Genomic DNA, 19,989 nt, shown 5'->3' on the forward strand with positions numbered 1-19,989 from the left:
ATGCTGTAGAGTGCCATTTATATAAGCGTGTGTGGTTGTATTTTAGGTAAATCACCTAACTACTAGCTCGTTACCCCTTTAGGAATAGAAGTAAATTTAGCCTAACTAAATGCCCGTAATTTGTGCTAAGTTTCCATATTCTTCATAACGTCCATTTTTGGTTATGCATGTGCGAAATCAGCGTGACAGATTCCTTGATAACGTTGCTAAGACCAGATCCAACTCGTTATTCCTGCAAAACAACATTAAATTCAAAGAGAACAATCGTTAGTGTGAGGATCCTTAGGATGATCCATGATCTTGATCCTGAAGCTCTTCTGAGGATCACTATCTGCCAGAAAAACAAGGATCACTTGTTAGGATATCATGTAAGGATCACAGGTCATTAAAATCCATCCCTAACAATCACCAATTTGAAATTTGCTGATTCTGACATTTTTGTTGTAAGCACCAGCCATTCTTTGTTGATAACTGGCCATCCTTATCCTAGCTAGATCCCTGATTTCTTCAATAGTATCCAGGTCTTGAGCCAAGTTCTCATCATTATCCTTAGGATCACGGATACTTGTTCTAGCAGTTGGGACCATCATTTCTGTTGGGATCACTGATTCTGCCCCAAATACCAAAGAGAATGGAGTCTAGCCTGTAGCATTCTTGGGGGTTGTCCTATCAGCTCAAAGCACATAAGGTAGTTCTTCTGCCCATTTCCCTTTCTTGGATCCCAGCTTCTTCTTCAAATTGTTGATGATGATCTTGTTGGATGATTCTACCTGACCATTAGCTTGTGGGTGGACTGGTGTTGATGTTATCATCTTAATCCCCCAGCTGTCACAAAAGTTAGTAGTTCTGCCCCCAATAAATTGGGAACCATTATCACATATAATTTTAGAAGGAATACCAAATCTAGTTATAATATTTCTTTTAATGAAGGATATAACTTCCTTTTCTCTGACTTGGGCAAAAGCTTCAGCCTCTATCCACTTGGAGAAGTAATCAATCATAGCTAGCATGAACACTTTTCCACCAGGTGCCTTAGGGAGCTTACCAACTATATCCATGCCCCATCTCATAAATGGCCAAGAGGAGGATATAGGATGTAAAAATTCAGCCGGCTGATGAAGGATATTGCTGTGTCTCTGACAAGGATCACACTTTTTAGCATACTCCACAGCATCTCTTTTCATAGTTGGCCAGTAGTATCCTGTCCTCAGGATCCTTGAGAACAATGCCCTGCCCCCAGTGTGGTTTCCACAATCTCCTTCATGGAAGTCTTTTAAAACTTCTTGGATTTCAGGATCCTCAATGCATCTTAAATATGGTCCTGCAAGAGATCGCTTATACAACGTATTATTTAAGATTGTGAATTGAGATACCTTAATTTTGAAAGCCCTAGGGTTTTCTCCTGTAGGAATCTCTCCGTGTTGTAAGTATCTCATGATTGGTGAGATCCATGATCCTGATCCTGAATGAGATTGAGTATCCTCACTAGGGATAATCGCAGAATCCTCTCCTATTTCCATCGCCACATGATCCTCGATGGCGGGAGCCAGGATATGGATAATGGGAATGCTTATATCCTCCGGGATCTTCAAAGATGATCCTAAATTAGCCAATGCATCAGCTTCTGTATTTTCTTCCCTTGGTACCTGTGTCAAACTAAAGGAAACAAAAGAGAGTGCCAATTCTTTGACTATCTCTAAATATTTGGTTAGCTTTTCACCTTTAACAGCAAAGGATCCATTAAAGTGATTTGTAATTAACAATGAATCTACATGTACCTCAAGATACCTGATTCCCATATGCTTAGCAATTTGCAAACCAGCAATCAAGGCTTCATACTCAGCCCCATTATTAGTGGTTTGGAACTCACAAGCTATAGAGTGGGGTATTATGTCCCACTGTGGCCATTTTAGTAGTATTCCAAGCCCTGTGCCTTTGACATTTGAGGATCCATTAGTATAGAGTATCCAAGGATCCTTGGTCTCCTCTAGCTGCTGGACTTCTAACTCAGCTTCTTTTTGTAAATCACTACTGAAATCAGCCACAAAGTCAGCCAATGCTTGGGATTTGATGGCTGTCCTAGGCTCATATCTTATATCATAGGCACTAAGCTTCACTGCCCACTTAGCCATCCTTCCTGACATCTCTGGTTTCCTGAGGACATTCTTAATTGGAAAATTAGTTTTAACAACAATAACATGAGTTTCAAAATAATGTCTCAACTTAGTAGATGCCATGATTAATGCAAGAATAAGCTTTTCAAGGTGTGAATACCTGGATTCGGCATCAAGTAAACTCTTACTTACATAATAGACAGGATGTTGTGTACCTTCATGATCCTTAACAAGGACTGCACTTACTGCTTTTGAGGATACTGCAAGATATAAGGATAGCACATCGCCTTTTTCTGGTCTCATCAAGGCCAGGGCTGAGGATAGGTAATTTTTGAGAGCTCTTAAGGCATTTTCATGCTTCTCAGTCCACTCAAATTTCTTGTTCTTCCTTAGGATATCATAGAATTCTTTGCACTTTTCTGAGGATTTGGATATAAATCTGTTCAAAGCTGCTATCCTGCCTGTTAGCCTTTGGACATCCTTAGCATTGGCAGGAGATTTGATATTCACTAAGGCTTTGATTTGTTCCGGGCTAGCTTCAATGCCTCTCTTGGTCACCATGTATCCTAAGAATTTACCTGCTTTAACACCAAAGTGACATTTTGAAGGATTAAGTTTCATGTTATATTTGTCAAGGATATCGAATGCTTCCTCCAAGTCCCTTAGCTGATCCTCAGCTTTTACGGATTTTACCACCATATCATCTATGTAAACCTCCATAGTTTGTCCAATCTGATCCTTGAATATCATATTCACCAGCCTTTGATATGTTGCACCTGCATTCCTTAATCCAAACGGCATAGCAATATAACAATATATACCGGTTGGAGTCATAAAGGCCGTGTCCTCTTGATCAGATGGTTCCATCTGAATTTGTTGAAATCCAGATGAAGCATCCATAAAAGTCAACAGTTCATGACCCGCCGTTGCATCCACCATGGAGTCAATGTGGGGTAATGGGAAAGGATCCTTGGGACATGCCTTATTTAAATCTGTGAAATCGACACATACCCTCCACTTTCCATTTTTCTTTTGAACAACAACCACATTGGCCAACCATCTTGGATACTTGACCTCTCTAATCATACCTGCTCGGAGCAATTTCTCTACCTCTTCCTGGATAATGGCATTTCTTTCTGGTGCAAACTTCCTCCTTTTTTAATGGATTGGTTTGAATGACCTGTCAATGCCAAGTTTATGAGTGATAATATCCTTAGATATACCTGTCATATCCTCATGCTTCCATGCAAAGGTAGTTTTCCTCCTTTTGAGGAAGGATACGAGGTCTTCTTTCATTTTGCCAAGGATCCCTGATCCGATATAGATTTTGGCTATGCTAACAAACTATCCGACTTTTGTGCCATGCTCCCACGTTCTCCACAACGTCCATTTCCAATCAAACGTGTGCGAAATACCCGTGGAATATTCCATAGCAACGTTGCCAAGACCAGGTCAAGCTTGTTACTCATGCAAAACAATACGAAATTCAAACAAACAATCGTTAGTATGAGGATCCTTAAGGTGATCCATGATCCTGATCCTGAAGCTCTTCTGAGGATCACTATCTGTCACAGAAGCAAGGATCATTAGTAGGATAATAAGTAAGGATCACGGGCTATAAGAAAAATCCTCCCCTAACAGTTATATAGTCCCTTAATGCTTCATTATGGCCTTGGGTGATCCTATGTAAATCACTAGTTAACCTTTCAAATGTTCTACTACATGAAAACTGATTATTGAACAAGTTAACCAAATGAGAAAACGAAGTAATTGAGTAAGGAGGAAGACTTAGCAGCCACTTCAAAGCTGATCCAGTTAATGTGGATCCGAAACCCTTGCAAAGGCAGGCTTCCTTTAACCTTTCTGGAATGGGATTGATCTCCATTTTTTCCTTGTATTGTGCCACATGTTCTTCTGGATCGGTGGTACCGTCATACAGCTTCATATTAGGTGTTTGGAACCGTTTTGGTATCTCAGCATTACATATGGGTGGTGCAAAGCGAGACACCTTGTGACTTCTATCCGGGATCTCAGGAATGGGTTTAACCACTCTCGGAACACTGGATATCATATCCTTGAGCTTTTGCAACTCCTTAGCCATGGCCTGATTGATTTCTGGTTCCTACATAAGACCATGATTAATACCATAAGATGTATTAAAAGTGTTACCTCCTGACTGGTTTGGGATTGGAACCCCAGAACTGTATCCAAAATGAGGCAGCTTTGGTGCAAGAGTGGGACCAGATAAAGCAATAGTCTGCGTGGGAATGAAGTCTCCCACATGAATCTCAGAACTTCTGGGTTGTTGACTCCCCGAGGATCCTTGATCCTGGAAGATGTTGGATCCAGGATACATTGGAGCTGAAGGTCTTGGAGGATATTCCATGGATCCTTGAAACTACGATGAGGATCCTTGATGCTGAGGGTAGGATCCTTGAGCTGAAAGCTTTCCCATATATCCTCCCGAACTAAAGAAGGATCCTTGATGTTGGAAAGAGGATCCTTGAGGCTGGAAGTAGGATCCTTGAGCCTGCGTCATAGCTGATGATCCATACCGCATACTTGTTGATCCTCCTTGATGCTGGACACCTGATGCTTTGGAATGCTGGATGGTTGTTGGTGGAGTAGTGAAATCCAACGACCTAGGCATTAACGGAGAGTGATCCTCCGCTGACTTCTTCAATTTCTTGATTTCATCGATCTCACGAAGGATCCTGCCATTAGTCTCATCCTGCTGTTGCATGTATCCTCTCATCTGCAAAATCAAAGAGTAAAGATCACTGTTAGTAGGTGTAGAGGAAGACACAACAGTAGTTGCTTTTGTGAAAATGGGGGTTTGCTTCTTCGCAGCATTTTCAGCATTCTTCTGAGATGCAGAAGGAGCAGGAGGCAATGGTGGAATGCCCAGTGATTGCCGGAATGGAGCTTGAAGAAGTTTTTCCCTGAGAAGCCATGTGGTTGATGGTAATGAACAAGAATGAATGAAATGAACAAGTTTTTCAAAGATGAAGCACCAATTACCCCACGGTGGGTGCCAAACTGTTTTGGTCAAAAATCATACAAGGATAATGTAACCAAATCTGATTTTTGTGAGGTTGGATGCTTGATTAGATGAACAAATGTATGAACAATTATTGAAAGAAAATGACAATGAACACAAGGATTTATATGAGGAAAAAGCCTTTGATCAATGAATGATCTCCGACATAAAAAGCCTCGGATAGTGAAAACTATCACTATCAACTATATTGATCAAAAAGGTTACAACTTTGGATGATAACAAGCTCAATACAATGAATTCTAATGTGAAGGTCTGTGTGTTCGCCAATATTGATTAGAGAGTTCGAATACAGGTTGTTGTGTTTCTAAAATGAGCTTATTACCCCTTAAAAGATAAGAAAAATCCTACTAACTAACTCTCCGAAGATCATGCAAGCTTCCCATGACTTTCCTCAACGATTATGAGCCTCATGCACGTGCCAAAAATAGCATATTCCTCCGAGATTCTCTCAATGACTTAGTCCACAAATACCTGCAAACGTAAACTGAGAACACAAGGAACAATTGTTAAAAACATAAACAATAGTAAGGATCCTTGATCCTCAGACTCCCTGCATTATCCCTTAAGGATCTGTGATTGAAGAAACAGTAGATAAATGGTCGGAACCGAAATATCTAGGGGGTTTGAATCCGCATAAAAGGGTTAGCTCTCTCTCGGTTGATTCAGTTGCTACCGAACTTCTTCTCCGGTGATTCTGCAAAAAAGAGCACCGTTAGCCTCGCCAAGGGGAGAAGAGGGTTCTCTCCTTGACCCGACTCCGGTGTGAGAATAAGTATTGGTAGTGGAGAAGAGATAGTATTTGAAAAGTGAGTGTGATCTGGGTTTTTACCTGAACAGTTCTCATATTTATAACCGGGAGTTTGGGAGGGAAAACCTGTTATTGAAAAGATGACGGAAGATGCTAACGCCGTAGCGGTTATATTTTCTTCCGTTAAATTCTTTGATCCCACGTCAAGTTGCCTCGATCCGATGTGAATGCACACGGATCGTGGTTTGATCTAAGGCTGGGGAATTGCCACGTGGAAAGTGATTAAGTGGAGATCATTCTCCAATTGCATGCTTTCGTTGTGGTTTCAGGGATGCCTGTGGTAATGACACGTGTCCAGACGGTTGTAACCGTCTGGGTGGTGTACGATCATATTCTTTCTAGAAGATTACTGCTGTAATCTAGTGTGACACCTTACTGTGTGGACACAAATGTGTAAATCCCAAGTCTGGGCAAAATAATATCCAAGTTTGGATATTTGGGCGGAAGTATTGATCTTCAGGATTTCAATCCTTTGCTAATGGAAGAAGGCGCAAGGATTTTATGCTTTCCTTTGGGCGCGCGACTATAAATTGTTGATTACCTTCTCCCTTTTGTAAGACCAATGCGCGGCCGCGCAAGGTTAAAAGGTTGAAAGGCCAGTTTGTGGTATGGTCTCAAATCCTTTTTATGAGGTTTTTGGGACCTTACCCCTTCAAGTCCCCCCAGTCTAGTGTTGTACTTATGCAAATAAGTGGAGCACTGGACTTATGAGAGGGAAATGCTTTTTGGGCGCGGGACGTAAGAAATCTTCTCTTGGAAGCTTTATTTTGTTGGAAAAGGGAAAAAACGTGACTTTGTAATCATGCTCTGACATGTAATGGCGTCAGCTGGCAGTAAGAGTGGGTATTTTTCTCTTTGATCTTGAGATTTGTAGTGGCGCTTGTCAGACTTCATTAATTAGGAAATGACCCTGGTTCCTGTAGCGCCGTTTGGATGTGATGTAATTCTGACAGTTAATGATGGGTAGGTTTCTCCTTTCCCGAGGTTGAGTTCTCTTTATATATATGTATTTTCGAGATACCTTGTCTCCTAGTTGATTCTTATCAAAGAAGATGAAACGTTCTTACCATACTCGTCTCTTGCTGGATGTTTTTAGGGTGTATGAAGCTGCTGAAGGTCTTATACTTCTTTCTTGTTCACCGCCACTTACTACTATTCCGGTAAAGAATCTGGTCAAACCTGTTTCTCCGGTGGTTGTTGATTCTGACTGCAAGGCTCTTCAGCATACGGATGTTACTGCTGGTGCTAGTATTGTTTTGGATGCCGATGGGTTGATGGCTCGGTTCCCGATGCTTCAAAAAGGAGAGTGCCGGTTAGTATATCGACGCCGGAAAATGCATCGGAGTGATCAGGTGTCTGTTGTTGATGATGATTCCGATGCTGGTTAGGTGTTTAACCTTAGGACCAGTTTTCGTCTTTTGTTAATGCTTTTTGTAAGTTTTTTGGTACTGGACAATTTTTTTGAAGATCATTGCTATGATCTTGTTAAGTGTTTATGTTACACTTTTTTGATGATGTATATTGTGATATACTTCTACTCCCGTAGGGTTTAATTCTTGTATGTGTGGATTACAATATGTTGCATGTGTATAATTGCTTTTGGATAGGTAAGGCGAATGAGGGATGGTATTGTGCTCATGTGTGAACGTTTGTCTAAAAGGCACAACAGCTTGCCTGTTTTAGACTGTTCATGAGGTGTACAATGTTTGACCATATTGTTTTCGCGCGAACCAAAGAAATTACATGCAATTTGTAATAAACAGTGATATAAGTAAAAATGATGTTTGTATTGATAAGAGCGCAAGGCTTGTGATACAAGACATAATAAAGAAATACATTGCCTGTATGTTCTTTCCGCTTTTGTAGACTTGGTTCATATGTAACACCTGCGCAACTGTTGTGCGTTCCAGGTGCGGGGGACTAGGGTCCCATCGATCCTTTTTAGGGTATATGCCCCCTTGCCTAGGACCTCGTTAATGACGTATGGTCCTTCCCATCTTGGCGCTAATTTGCCGGGCTTTTCAGCGTTTGAAGCCTCATTGTCGCGCAAGACAAAATCGCCGGGGACAAAGGTGCAAACATGAACGCGCGCATTGTAATATTTTTCGAGCTTGGATTTGTACCTTGTTTCCGTTATGGCGGCGTTCTCGCGCCTCTCTTCCAGAAGATCCAAATCCATTCTTCGCTCTTGTTAATTGTTCTGTTTTTCCATAGCTATCATGCGCGGTGACGGTAAACCTAACTCAGCTGGAATGACAGCCTCAGACCCATAGACTAGACTGAACGGAGTTTCGCCAGTGCTAGTCTTTGGCATTGTTCGATGCGCCCAGAGGATGCTGGGAAGTTCGTCAACCCACCCTCTGCGCGCTGTCCCAAGTCGCGCTTTTATGCCGTCAACGATTTGTTTGTTTACGCTTTCTACCTGACCGTTCGCTTGAGGATGCGCAATGGAGGCAAAGTTGTGCTCGATCTTCATTTCTTTGAACCATTTTTGAAGATCTTCTGCGGCGAAGTTTGTACCATTGTCGGAAATAATGCGCAATGGTAGTCCAAATCTGCAAATGATATGTTCCCATATAAATTTGCGGATTACCATTGCTGTTGTTGAGGCCAAAGCTTTAGCTTCTACCCATTTTGTGAAGTAATCCACCGCGACGATGATGAATTTTACTGCACCTGGCGCGTCAGGAAATGGGCCAACAAGATCGATGCCCCACTGTTGGAATGGCCAGGCGGAAGTAACGGGAATTAGCGGATTTTTGGGTCGGAATGTCTTTGGTGCGTGGCGTTGGCATGCCTCGCATCTTCTTAATAGATCAACTGCGTCTACGTGCATTCCTGGCCAGTAGTATCCGGCGCTTATTATTTTTGCCACGACCATGCGCGGTCCCGCGTGTATCCCGCATAATCACTCGTGGATTTCTCTGACTAGGTATTGGGCGTCTGTTTTATCAACACAGCGTAGTAATGGGCCCATGAATGATTTTCGATAAAGGACGCCATCCGCCATCTCGTAATTTAGTGCTTTGTGTTGTATTTTTCGAGCTTCTGCCTTTCCTTCCGGAAGTTTTCCGTGTTGAAGGTACAAGATAATTGGTGACATCCAGGATGGATCTCCCATTTCTATGACGCTTACTTGCTTGAAATGAATGGAAGGGTTGGATAATACCTCTATGCGTACCTCCTTTGCTAAGTGCTTAAAGCTGGTAGCAGCCAACTTGCTTAGCGCGTCAGCATGCTTGTTTTCGCTTCTGTTTATGTGATTAACTTTGAATGTTTGAAATTGGTTGATTAACATCCGCGCTTGTTCAAGGTATAACGCCATAGCTTCCCCTTTTGCATCATAACGACCGTTAATTTGTTCGGCTACTAGCTTTGAATCAACGTTGGCTTCAAGGTTTCTTGCCCCCATTTTAAGTGCTAGACGGAGACCTGCTAAAAATGCTTCGTATTCTGCTTCATTGTTGGTACTTTGGAAATCTAAGCGTATGGCATCTGTAAGTTCGTGATTATCCGGACTGACTAATCGGAGGCCTGCTCCTGCTCCATCATCATTGGAAGCACCATCTGTGTGTAAGGTCCAGACTCTGTCATCGAAAACAGGTGTTGGGTTCTGAATTGCCTCACATTCTTGTATTTTATCGATGGGAACTTCAGTGGCGAAGTCTGCTAGAACTTGCCCTTTGATTGCTGGCCTTGGTCTGTAAAAAATGTTGTAGCCTCCCAGCTCAATGGCCCATTTAGCTAATCTTCCCGCCACATCGGGTTTTGACAAGATTTGGCCTAAATGATAATTCGTGAGAACTGTGATGACATGGCCTGAGAAGTACCTGCGCAAGCGTCTGGATGTGTGTATTAGTGCTAGAACCAATTTTTCTATCATTGAGTAACGAGTTTCGGGGCCAGTGAGCGTTTTGCTGATATAGTAGATTGGAGTCTGGATATTTTCCCGTTCTACCATTAATACTGCGCCTACCCCTACTTCCGCGGCTGACAGATATAAGATTAACGGTTCTTTTTCTTTTGGCGCGGTCAGTGTTGGCAGCTGAATTAAACATTCTTTCATTTGCTTGAATACTGCTTCTGCTTCAGGCGTCCATTGAAAAGGAGTTTTCTTTCCGCAGTTTCGCAGCGTACTGATAAATGGATAAGATTTTGCCGCATGATTAGCCAAGAATCTGTTCAGAGCTGCTAATCGTCCGGCGAGCCGTTGCATTTCTTTGACTGTTGCAGGTGATGGCATTAACTGGATGGCCTGCACTTTTTCTGGATTAACCTTAAAGCCGTCTCTTGTAACTATGAAACCCAAAAATTTTCCTTCTTCCATGCCGAAGGAGCATTTTGTCGGGTTAAGTTTTAAGTTCACGCTACGTAAGGAATCGAACGTGCGCTGGATATTGTTGAGCATTGTCTCCTCTTCATGGCTCATGATGACGAGGTCATCCATGTATACTTCGACAGTTTTGCCAATATCCCCGCTGAAGACTGTGTCCATTAGGCGTTGATAAGTTGCGCCTGCGTTGCGCAAGCCAAACGGCATTTTCGTGTAGCAGTAGATGCCTTTATCTGTGCGGAACGCGGTTTTATCTTCGTCTTCTTTTTTCATCTGGACCTGGTGATAACCCTTATAACAGTCGAGAAAACTTTTCCATCTGAATGATGCTAGAGAGTCGACTTTTTTGTCTATCTCTGGGAGCGCGTAGCAATCTTTGGGGCATGCTTTGTTTAGGTCTTTGAAGTCGACACACATTCTCCACCCGCCGCTATGTTTTTGTACCATCACTGGGTTGGCAACCCATGTATGGTATTTCACTTCGCGCAAGATTCCCGCATTGAGTAACTCTGTTACTTGCTCGTCCATTGCTTTTGCTTTTTCTTCACTGAAGCTGCGCCTCCCCTGAGCAACAGGTTCTACTGATGGTTTGATGTTTAGACAATGTTGCGCGATGTCGCGTGGAACTCCAGTCATGTCTGCTGGGCACCAGGCAAATATATCTTTGTTGTTGGACAACAACTCTTTCAGTTGTATGCGTGTTGTTGGTGAAATGGCTTGTCCTAGCAGAATGGTCTGCTCTGGGTATTCGTTGTTCAGAACCCATTTCTCTGGTTCGTTTGGTGTCGAAGATTTGACTACCTTTGCTGGTGGTTCATCGTCCACGGACATGACTTCTTTGCTTGAATAGAGAATTGCAACTCCGGTTTCTGTCGGAAATCCACAAGCAGCATGTGGAATGGAAGTGATCATGCTGAATTCTCTTTGTGACCTTCTCCCGAGCAAAACATCATGACGTGATGTTGCTGGCATGACCATGAAATTGACTGTAACTGTTCGTGAATGTTTGTCATCTGATAAAGTCACTGGGAAAGCGATTTGCCCTAATGGGAATACAGCTTCATTACAGAATCCGGTGAGGGGAAAATCGACCGGTTCTAAACGTGCTTTATCTTCTGAATCGAGCTGTTTAAAGCACTGTTCGTATATGATGTCCATCGAGCTTCCTGGATCTATGAACATATAGTCCGTTCGGTAATGACCGAAAATACCGGTGATAATCACTGGTCGTTCTTCCTGAGGGCCCCCAGGAACAACAGGGAACACGACTTGCTGTTCTCTCCAATGTTGATCATAGTTTCGTTTATTTGGTCTTCGTGACGGACCTCCTTGAACCATGTGTATTTGTTTCTGATAACTGCTATTTCTGGATTGGCTGGATTGGATGTCCCCCCAACGTGGTGTTGGTGGGTCCGATTCTGTAGTATTGATTTCTTTTCCAGATCTGATGTTTGGGAAATCAGATCTGGCGATTTGCATAACGATTGTGTCTAACGCAGCTTGGCATCTGTTAACCCAATGTTCTGGGGATCCTTCTATTTGGAAATTGTTTCCGACTTTTGGTCGAGGACCAGGTTGCCGGTGAGAAGACGAATTTTCTGCCATGTGTAAAAACAGAAAAATGGAATGAACTAAATCGAAACGAGGTAGAAACTAGAAAAACTGAGAAAACGGTGGGCGCCAATGAAGAAACACTAGATAAATGGTCGGAACCGAAATATCTAGGGGGTTTGAATCCGCATAAAAGGGTTAGCTCTCTCTCGGTTGATTCAGTTGCTACCGAACTTCTTCTCCGGTGATTCTGCAAAAAAGAGCACCGTTAGCCTCGCCAAGGGGAGAAGAGGGTTCTCTCCTTGACCCGACTCCGGTGTGAGAATAAGTATTGGTAGTGGAGAAGAGATAGTATTTGAAAAGTGAGTGTGATCTGGGTTTTTACCTGAACAGTTCTCGTATTTATAACCGGGAGTTTGGGAGGGAAAACCTGTTATTGAAAAGATGACGGAAGATGCTAACGCCGTAGCGGTTATATTTTCTTCCGTTAAATTCTTTGATCCCACGTCAAGTTGCCTCGATCCGATGTGAATGCACACGGATCGTGGTTTGATCTAAGGCTGGGGAATTGCCACGTGGAAAGTGATTAAGTGGAGATCATTCTCCAATTGCATGCTTTCGTTGTGGTTTCAGGGATGCCTGTGGTAATGACACGTGTCCAGACGGTTGTAACCGTCTGGGTGGTGTACGATCATATTCTTTCTAGAAGATTACTGCTGTAATCTAGTGTGACACCTTACTGTGTGGACACAGATGTGTAAATCCCAAGTCTGGGCAAAATAATATCCAAGTTTGGATATTTGGGCGGAAGTATTGATCTTCAGGATTTCAATCCTTTGCTAATGGAAGAAGGCGCAAGGATTTTATGCTTTCCTTTGGGCGCGCGACTATAAATTGTTGATTACCTTCTCCCTTTTGTAAGACCAATGCGCGGCCGCGCAAGGTTAAAAGGTTGAAAGGCTAGTTTGTGGTATGGTCTCAAATCCTTTTTATGAGGTTTTTGGGACCTTACCCCTTCAGTGATCTAGGCCCAGTCTCAAGATAGATAATCCTTAGCATAAAATCCATGCCCTAACATATAGATGGCTTGAATAGTGTTCCGGTGTTGTGAGGGTCCTGTGAGTGTGATGTCATCTTGGTTGTTTTACAGAAGTTTTTGAATAATCAACTTTTATACGTGATTACACTTTACTCTGTTTTTCAACCGATACGAACAACTTTAGTATCATTGAATTTGAGCTGAACTTTTATGTCAAATTGATTGTTAGATCGAATTTGATTGTCCTATGCTCTGATACCAATTGTTAGGATCTGAGTTTGTCCTGATTGTGTTTATTTAACAAATGATTAATGAAAGAAGATAAATCAGAGATGAATTGCAGCGGAAATGAAAGTAAACTTTATAACCACAATCAAAGAGAGATAGTTTTCATCATAATGGATTTCATTAGTAAAAAGATTGTATGAATTACAAAGATTCAACTATGCATGCATGTACACTAAACTCCCCCAGCCTGAGCTCACTAGTTTGTTCTAGATGATAGGTGCAAAAGAGCTAATAGAACAGTACAGGTACTGTTCTATTTATAGTACAAATCTAACGACTGAGCATCTAAGCTGACATCACCTAGACAGTGACATCTAACAGACTAACAACCTCTGAACACTGATGCTAAACAATTACTGTTACATTGAATACACTGATACTCCTATCCGCTGTTGAGCCTAAGCACTGATGTTACAGATCAGTGCTTTCTTCAATGGTTGATTAGGCCTTGAATCAGCAGTGCTTTAGTCTTCATCAGGGCTTTGACAATCAGCAGTTGTTAGCAGTGTTGCAGAAATCGGCCTAGGCGGCCGATTAATCGGCGCCTAGGCGCTAGGCGGCCACTTACTGCCTAATTTTGAGCTAGTCGGTCAATTAATCGGCCATGGTCAAAGGCGGTACCTAGGCGGTCCTAGGCGGTCAAAAATCGGATTAATCGGACTATATTAATCGGTCAAAATCGGTCCTAGGCGGTCAAAATTGGTCAAAATCAGTCAAAATCGGTCAAAATCGAACCATACTATCTGAAACTTGAAGTATTTATGTGAATTTTGAAGTATTATTTTTATATTATTGGGTGTGTATATATATATATATATATATATATATAAAATTTTGAAAAAATACATATAAAAATCCCATTCCGATTAATCCCGATTAATCCCTAGGCGGTACCTCACCGCCCGACTAGCGCCTAGCGCCTTCTACAACATTGGTTGTTAGGTTCTCTCAGTCTTTGTAACCAGCAGTACTTAGATGAACAGTTGTTGAGAAGATCAGTCTTTAGGACAATCAGCTGATAGAAGCACTGCCATTGGAGGGAACTTAGAACATGCACCGCTTATTGTGGATCAACTGTTTGAGAACTAGTTTTGGCTTTGAGTATCATCTGTTCTTCAAGGTTTGATCACATGGGCCACCATGACTTTTGGTGGTGGCCGATGAAAGAAGGAGAAAGGGGTTTGCTAGTGGCCGGATTTGGGTTGTGAGGGGTGGGCGAAGCTAGTGTAGATTGTTGGTGGTTGGTGTGTAGGCTAGAGAGAGAGTAGCGATTGGTGGAGGTGGGTATGGAGAAAGATGTAGAGATTTTGAGAGAGAAAGGAGAAATGTAGAGGTTAGAGATAGAGTGGGGTGGGGTGGGGTGGGGTGGGTTGGGTTGGTGGGGGTAATGGTTTGTATTTTTTTTAAGATAAAAAGTAATAAAAAATGTAAAAAACATAAAAAAAATTGGGTAAAATGTCAAAATTATTTTGGTTAAGTAAAGAACAGGAACAAGAAAATAAGATAACAATTTGAATGCAACTTGAATTAAACAAAGAGTCGTGTGTTCACTATCAAAACAAACTATTTGATGGTACTATCAAAAGTTTGAACGGATTAAACTTTGCCTTTTAAAGAATCAGATTTGTTTAGATGAACTGAGAAAAAAAAATATTTCCGTACCAGGAAAAAAAATCGAAAAAGACCTTTTTTGTGTCTCTCTCCAAAACCGTACCGGTTTTGAGTGGTTGTCTTTTTCAAAATTGGGATCCGATTATTACTTTAGAATAGATATAATAATAATTATTTTCCAAAATTATCAACAAAGTATTCGTAATTATCATCTAAAATTAGGACTGACTTATCTCAACGAATTCAATTCAAAACTAAAACATATGTTAAGTTCCATGTTGAGAATATAAACCAAATATTTCAGCCCATATATTTGATATTATAAATCCTAATAATCGACCCATGTGTTTTGATATAAGATATAAAGCCCACTAATGATAGTAAGTAACCAGCCCAATACACTATATCTTATTTTGAAAATCGAGCTCGCATTCCTACATCACCTAACTCGATTAATAAAAATAAGATCAACTTAATCGACAAGATAATCCAATATCACTACGGAAATTGATAACACAAAAATTACCAACAAATTACCTCTAAATTAATGGTAATTTAAATGGTGTTAGTGATTTGAATGAAAACGAAAAAAAGTTGCCAAAGTGAAGGACGATTTGATAAAAAAAAAGTCATTTTGAATGAAAACGACAAATAGGCTCAAACCTCAGGGGTGATTTTGGCAATTTATTCCTTAGTTAAATGATAATTGTGTAAAAATTGTGAACTCTTGTCCACTCATATGCTTGTGATTTGTAGTTGTTTCGGTGTGATTGATTCTTGAGTTATTCAATTGATGGTTTACGCTTTTTAACGGCATATGGCATGAGCTAGAATTGAAGAAAATTAGGGGACTGGGGGTGGGAGGCAAGTTCCACGAGTGATGGGAAGTTCCACGAGTGATGGGAACAAACAAACCACCGCCACCATGCATTTTATCACGTGAAGAACAATTTTCGTGATTGTTTTCACGAGTGATGGATTGTGAGTGATGGAACATGTGAGGGGGTGTGAGAGTTTATTGTTGGGTGTTGTGAGTGATGACTATTGCCATTAAAAAAGGTTGCGAGTGATGGAAAAATAGTTGATGACATGGTGGAACTTGATTGGATGTTGAGAATGATGGAATTTTTCCAAGTAATACCACCCCCACCCCCACCCCCTTATAACACTCTTGGACAAAAATCTCTCATAGTGAATGTAATTGATTATATCTCTGTGGTCACATCATAAGAAATACTGAAAAATACACATGAATATATTGGATGGAAAATGAAAACCACCAAGAATTTTATAGGCCAAATAATGTTTAAAACATGAAATCAAACAATTACTGACAAATTTTGCTTGATATGGTGTCAATTCTTTATTAACTTTTTATAGAAATTTAAAACTATTACAAGCACTACCTTTAACTATATGGGGTTGTAATACATAATTTCTTAAGGTACAAACTGGTAATCACAAAAAACAAAAACAAAAAATAAAGGAAAAAAGACAGAGAGGTTTATATGATATATAGCTACATAACACACATGGGTGATTAATATTTAAAACTAAAACTACTTATAATATTGGAAAACACCATCAATTACTAGAAAGTATAATGTTTTGAGAAGATGAAACATCTCTAACCTCAGTAGTCTCTGATGAAGACACTGGAAATTTTCCTTTCTTAGACCATAACCAAACCTTAGAAACAGAAAGACTCTCATATTTAAGCTTCCTTAAATCCATATTATCTTCACCTTTTCCACAATCTACATTATTATCTTTAACATCTAACAAAGTTACTTGCATATCTACATTATCAACCACATATCTAAATGAACCCATTGAAAAGCATCTTCTTGCATCCAAGTTGCATCTACTAATCTCCCCTCCTATAGATTTTTCATTTTCTTTCAAGCTCTTAAGCTTTCCTAGCCTCACTGAAAACACCCTCTCAATGCTATTCGTCGATACATTAACGCAGTTTTCCAATGGCGCATGAGGATCAGTTAGCGCGCTTTCGCTGCTAAGATTGACCCTGCAAAGAGGGCATGTGGAGTTTGAAAGAAGCCATGTGTCTATGCAATGAGTGTGAAAAGCATGGCTGCAAACTGGAATCAATCTAAGCTTGTCATGAGGTGCAAACTCACACAAACATACAGCGCAATCAAAAGGGTACTTTGTCCCCATAATGTGTTTGTATTCGAAAACTGGTAACCTCTCGATGAAAGACGGATCCAAACCAGAATCTTGTAACCGAAATAGCTGTTGAAGTTGTCTTCCAAGAGATTGGGGATGCGAGAATTCAGTATATCGAATGGACTGCGAGATTGATGGGTAAGCATGACCTTGTTTGTAGATTTTAAATAAAACATGGATGATCCCGGATATGAAGAAGATGGCTGCCATTGATACAATCACCCAGAGAAGAATGGGACTGATTGTGATCTTAGATGGAACCGGTAACTCGACCCAGAGGCCATTTTCTTGGCGGTTTTCGCTGAGAATTCTACCCATGAAAAGCTATGGAAGATTCAAAACTTCATGAACCATTGTTGTATGATATAATAAAAGGGAAACATATAAAGAGAAGTTTGAAAAGAGTTTCAACTGTTTTGGTTACTGATAATGGCAACATTGCCAGATAAACCTAAAGAATTCCAAAAGAAGAAAGTAGAAGATTGAGTAGTGGACAAAAGGATATGGGTGGGTCTTTTGCAGCTTTTCCTTTTTTGGCATGCTAGACAACCCTAATAATGAATTTGTCTTGTGGCTTATAATGATCATGAAGTACAAAGTCAACCCATGAGAGAGACAAGAGTCTTTTACGGAGTGATTCTTGTGGTGAATCAAGTTAGACCAAAGGGTACGGGGCTCGGCACCGGGCCGTCCCCCCTTTCTTGGTCCGTCGCACACCGCCCCCCCATGGGGCCGTCTCGTCACTTTCGTTGGAAATGAGACGCCGGAGACGAGCCAATTGGTGGCCCCCTTTAGTTCTTCTCTCTCTCTCCTTGAATATATACTATTTTTTATTAAAGTGGGTAGTCCCCACACCCTTGGGTAGTCCCCATAAGGATGCTCCTCCTCCCGTGATGACGTGGCGTCCACGTAACGGGTAGTCTCCAAAGAGACTATCCTCCCCATACCCGAAGGTCTTAACTCTTACATAAAATTAAAAGTCAGAATCCAATATACCAGATGATACTAAAAAATATATGTATAATGTTGGTTCAGTTCTGTTTGTTCATGAAGGAAAACAATATAAATCATACCTGTCACAGCAGATAGTGCAGAGGAGAATCCTGTGAGGGAGTCCGACATGCCTGTCATCTTGATCTGGTTCCTCCTTAGGGTGCTGACTGATGATGGGAACTTAGAAACCGAAAAGGGTATCGGTTAGGAGAGGAGGTTTCGTGATGATGTTATGGCTAATGGGGTGTGTGAATTGTGTAACTGAGTAACCCCTAAACCTCCACATAACTCTCCTTATATAAGCACTCAGGAGGAAACCTAATTAGTTACTAAGGGTAATATGGTCCATCAACAATTACCAACTAATTAAATAATAGGTTCTAATATATTTTGATCTCTATAATGTAAATGATTAAGATGGCTATAGATTAAATATTAAACATGATATATTTAATCTTACATTCTCCCACTTAGCCGAGTAATCATTTACTATGAGTATTAGATAAGCCTGATCAGGAGTTAACACTCATTTTAGCCTTAAACAAGTACTATAGCAGAAAAATACAGCCGTTGAATCATTATGCGACTCAGGACCCCCATTAATCATACTGTAGCCTTAATTTAAAACCTAGTCGTTATGATCAAAATACGCGTAAGCCCTTTGTTTGATTTGTAACCTTTTATTTGTCTATATGCCATTATACCGGTTGAACATATTCTAACAGACATACAAAATCAAACTTGAGGAAATTTCATTAAACATAAAACATAAGCTAGTACAATATGCTCAAATAAGGTCTTTACATAATCCCATATTCCGAACATGTTCTTCATAAACCTTAGGAGGGAGACCTTTAGTCATCGGATCCGCAAGCATATCCTTAGTACTAATATACTCGATACAAAGATTATTTTCCTCAACACGTTCACGTACAAATAGATATTTCGTATCGAGATATAAACCAGCTCCAGTCGAACTGTTACTGTTCGAGAAACTAACGGCAGCTGAATTATCACAGTAAAGCTTCAATGGTCTAGAAATGGAATTAACAATTCTGAGTCCAGTGACCAGGTTTCTAATCAACATTCCATGACAGGTTGCGTTATAAACAGCAATGTACTCTGCCATCATTGTGGAAGTTGTGGTCAACTGTTGTTTATGACTCTTCCAAGAGATAGGGCCGCCTGCTAACATAAAGATATAGCCCGAAGTGGATTTCTTGTCATCTTTGCATTTGGCAAAGTCAGAATCAGAATAGCCCACCACTTCTAAATGATCACTTCTTCTATAAGTCAGCTTATAGTCTTTCGTCCCTTGCAGATATCGAAGTACCTTCTTAGCTGCTTTCCAATGATCTAGGCCAGGATTAGTCTGATAACGGCCTAGCATTCCAGCAATATAAGCGATATCTGGACGAGTACAGACTTGAGCATACATCAAGCTCCCGACTACTGATGCGTAAGGTATCTGGCTCATTTGCTCCTTCTCAACCTCTGTTGTCGAACACTGAAACGAACCGAAAACATCTCCCTTAACTACTGGAGCGACGGAGGGTTTGCACTGTTGCATGTTATACCGTGTAAGGACATGATCTATGTAGGCCCTTTGGGACAATCCTAAGATCCCTTTGTTTCTATCTCGGTGAATTTCGATGCCAATGACGTAAGATGCATCTCCGAGATCCTTCATGTCGAAGTTATGCGAGAGTAACCGCTTCGACTCATGCAACATGTCTAAACTATTACTTGCCAATAGAATGTCATCAACGTAAAGGACAAGTATAGTAAAGTTGCTCCCACTCATCTTGAGGTAGGTGCATTGATCCACTTGATTCTTCATAAAACCTTGCTTCTTCATGACTTCATCAAACTTGAGGTACCACTGACGTGATGCTTGTTTTAACCCGTAAATGGATTTCTTCAGCTTACAGACTAGATGCTCCTGACCTTCAGGCTCAAAGCCTTCAGGTTGCTTCATGTAAACATCTTCGTCCAAGTCTCCGT

The 19,989-nt window shown here is 40.9% G+C and overlaps 1 protein-coding gene across 1 annotated transcript; it reads right to left on the reverse strand.

Annotated features, from left to right (window-relative positions):
• Positions 1-16,208: 16,208 nt before the first annotated feature.
• On the reverse strand, positions 16,209-17,501 carry LOC110923456 (RING-H2 finger protein ATL46). Its single transcript, XM_022167542.2, has one exon. The coding sequence runs from the start codon at positions 17,308-17,310 to the stop codon at positions 16,390-16,392; it is 921 nt and encodes a 306-aa protein (XP_022023234.1). The 5' UTR covers positions 17,311-17,501; the 3' UTR covers positions 16,209-16,389.
• Positions 17,502-19,989: the final 2,488 nt, after the last annotated feature.

The sequence above is a fragment of the Helianthus annuus genome, chromosome 8 (genome assembly GCF_002127325.2).
Source record: "Helianthus annuus cultivar XRQ/B chromosome 8, HanXRQr2.0-SUNRISE, whole genome shotgun sequence".
NCBI classification, from domain to species: Eukaryota; Viridiplantae; Streptophyta; class Magnoliopsida; order Asterales; family Asteraceae; genus Helianthus; species Helianthus annuus.

Excerpts from the sequence above, each read along its gene's own strand:
- LOC110923456 (XM_022167542.2), bottom strand. The coding sequence starts at position 17,310 with ATGGGTAGAATTCTCAGCGAAAACCGCCAAGAAAATGGCCTCTGGGTC.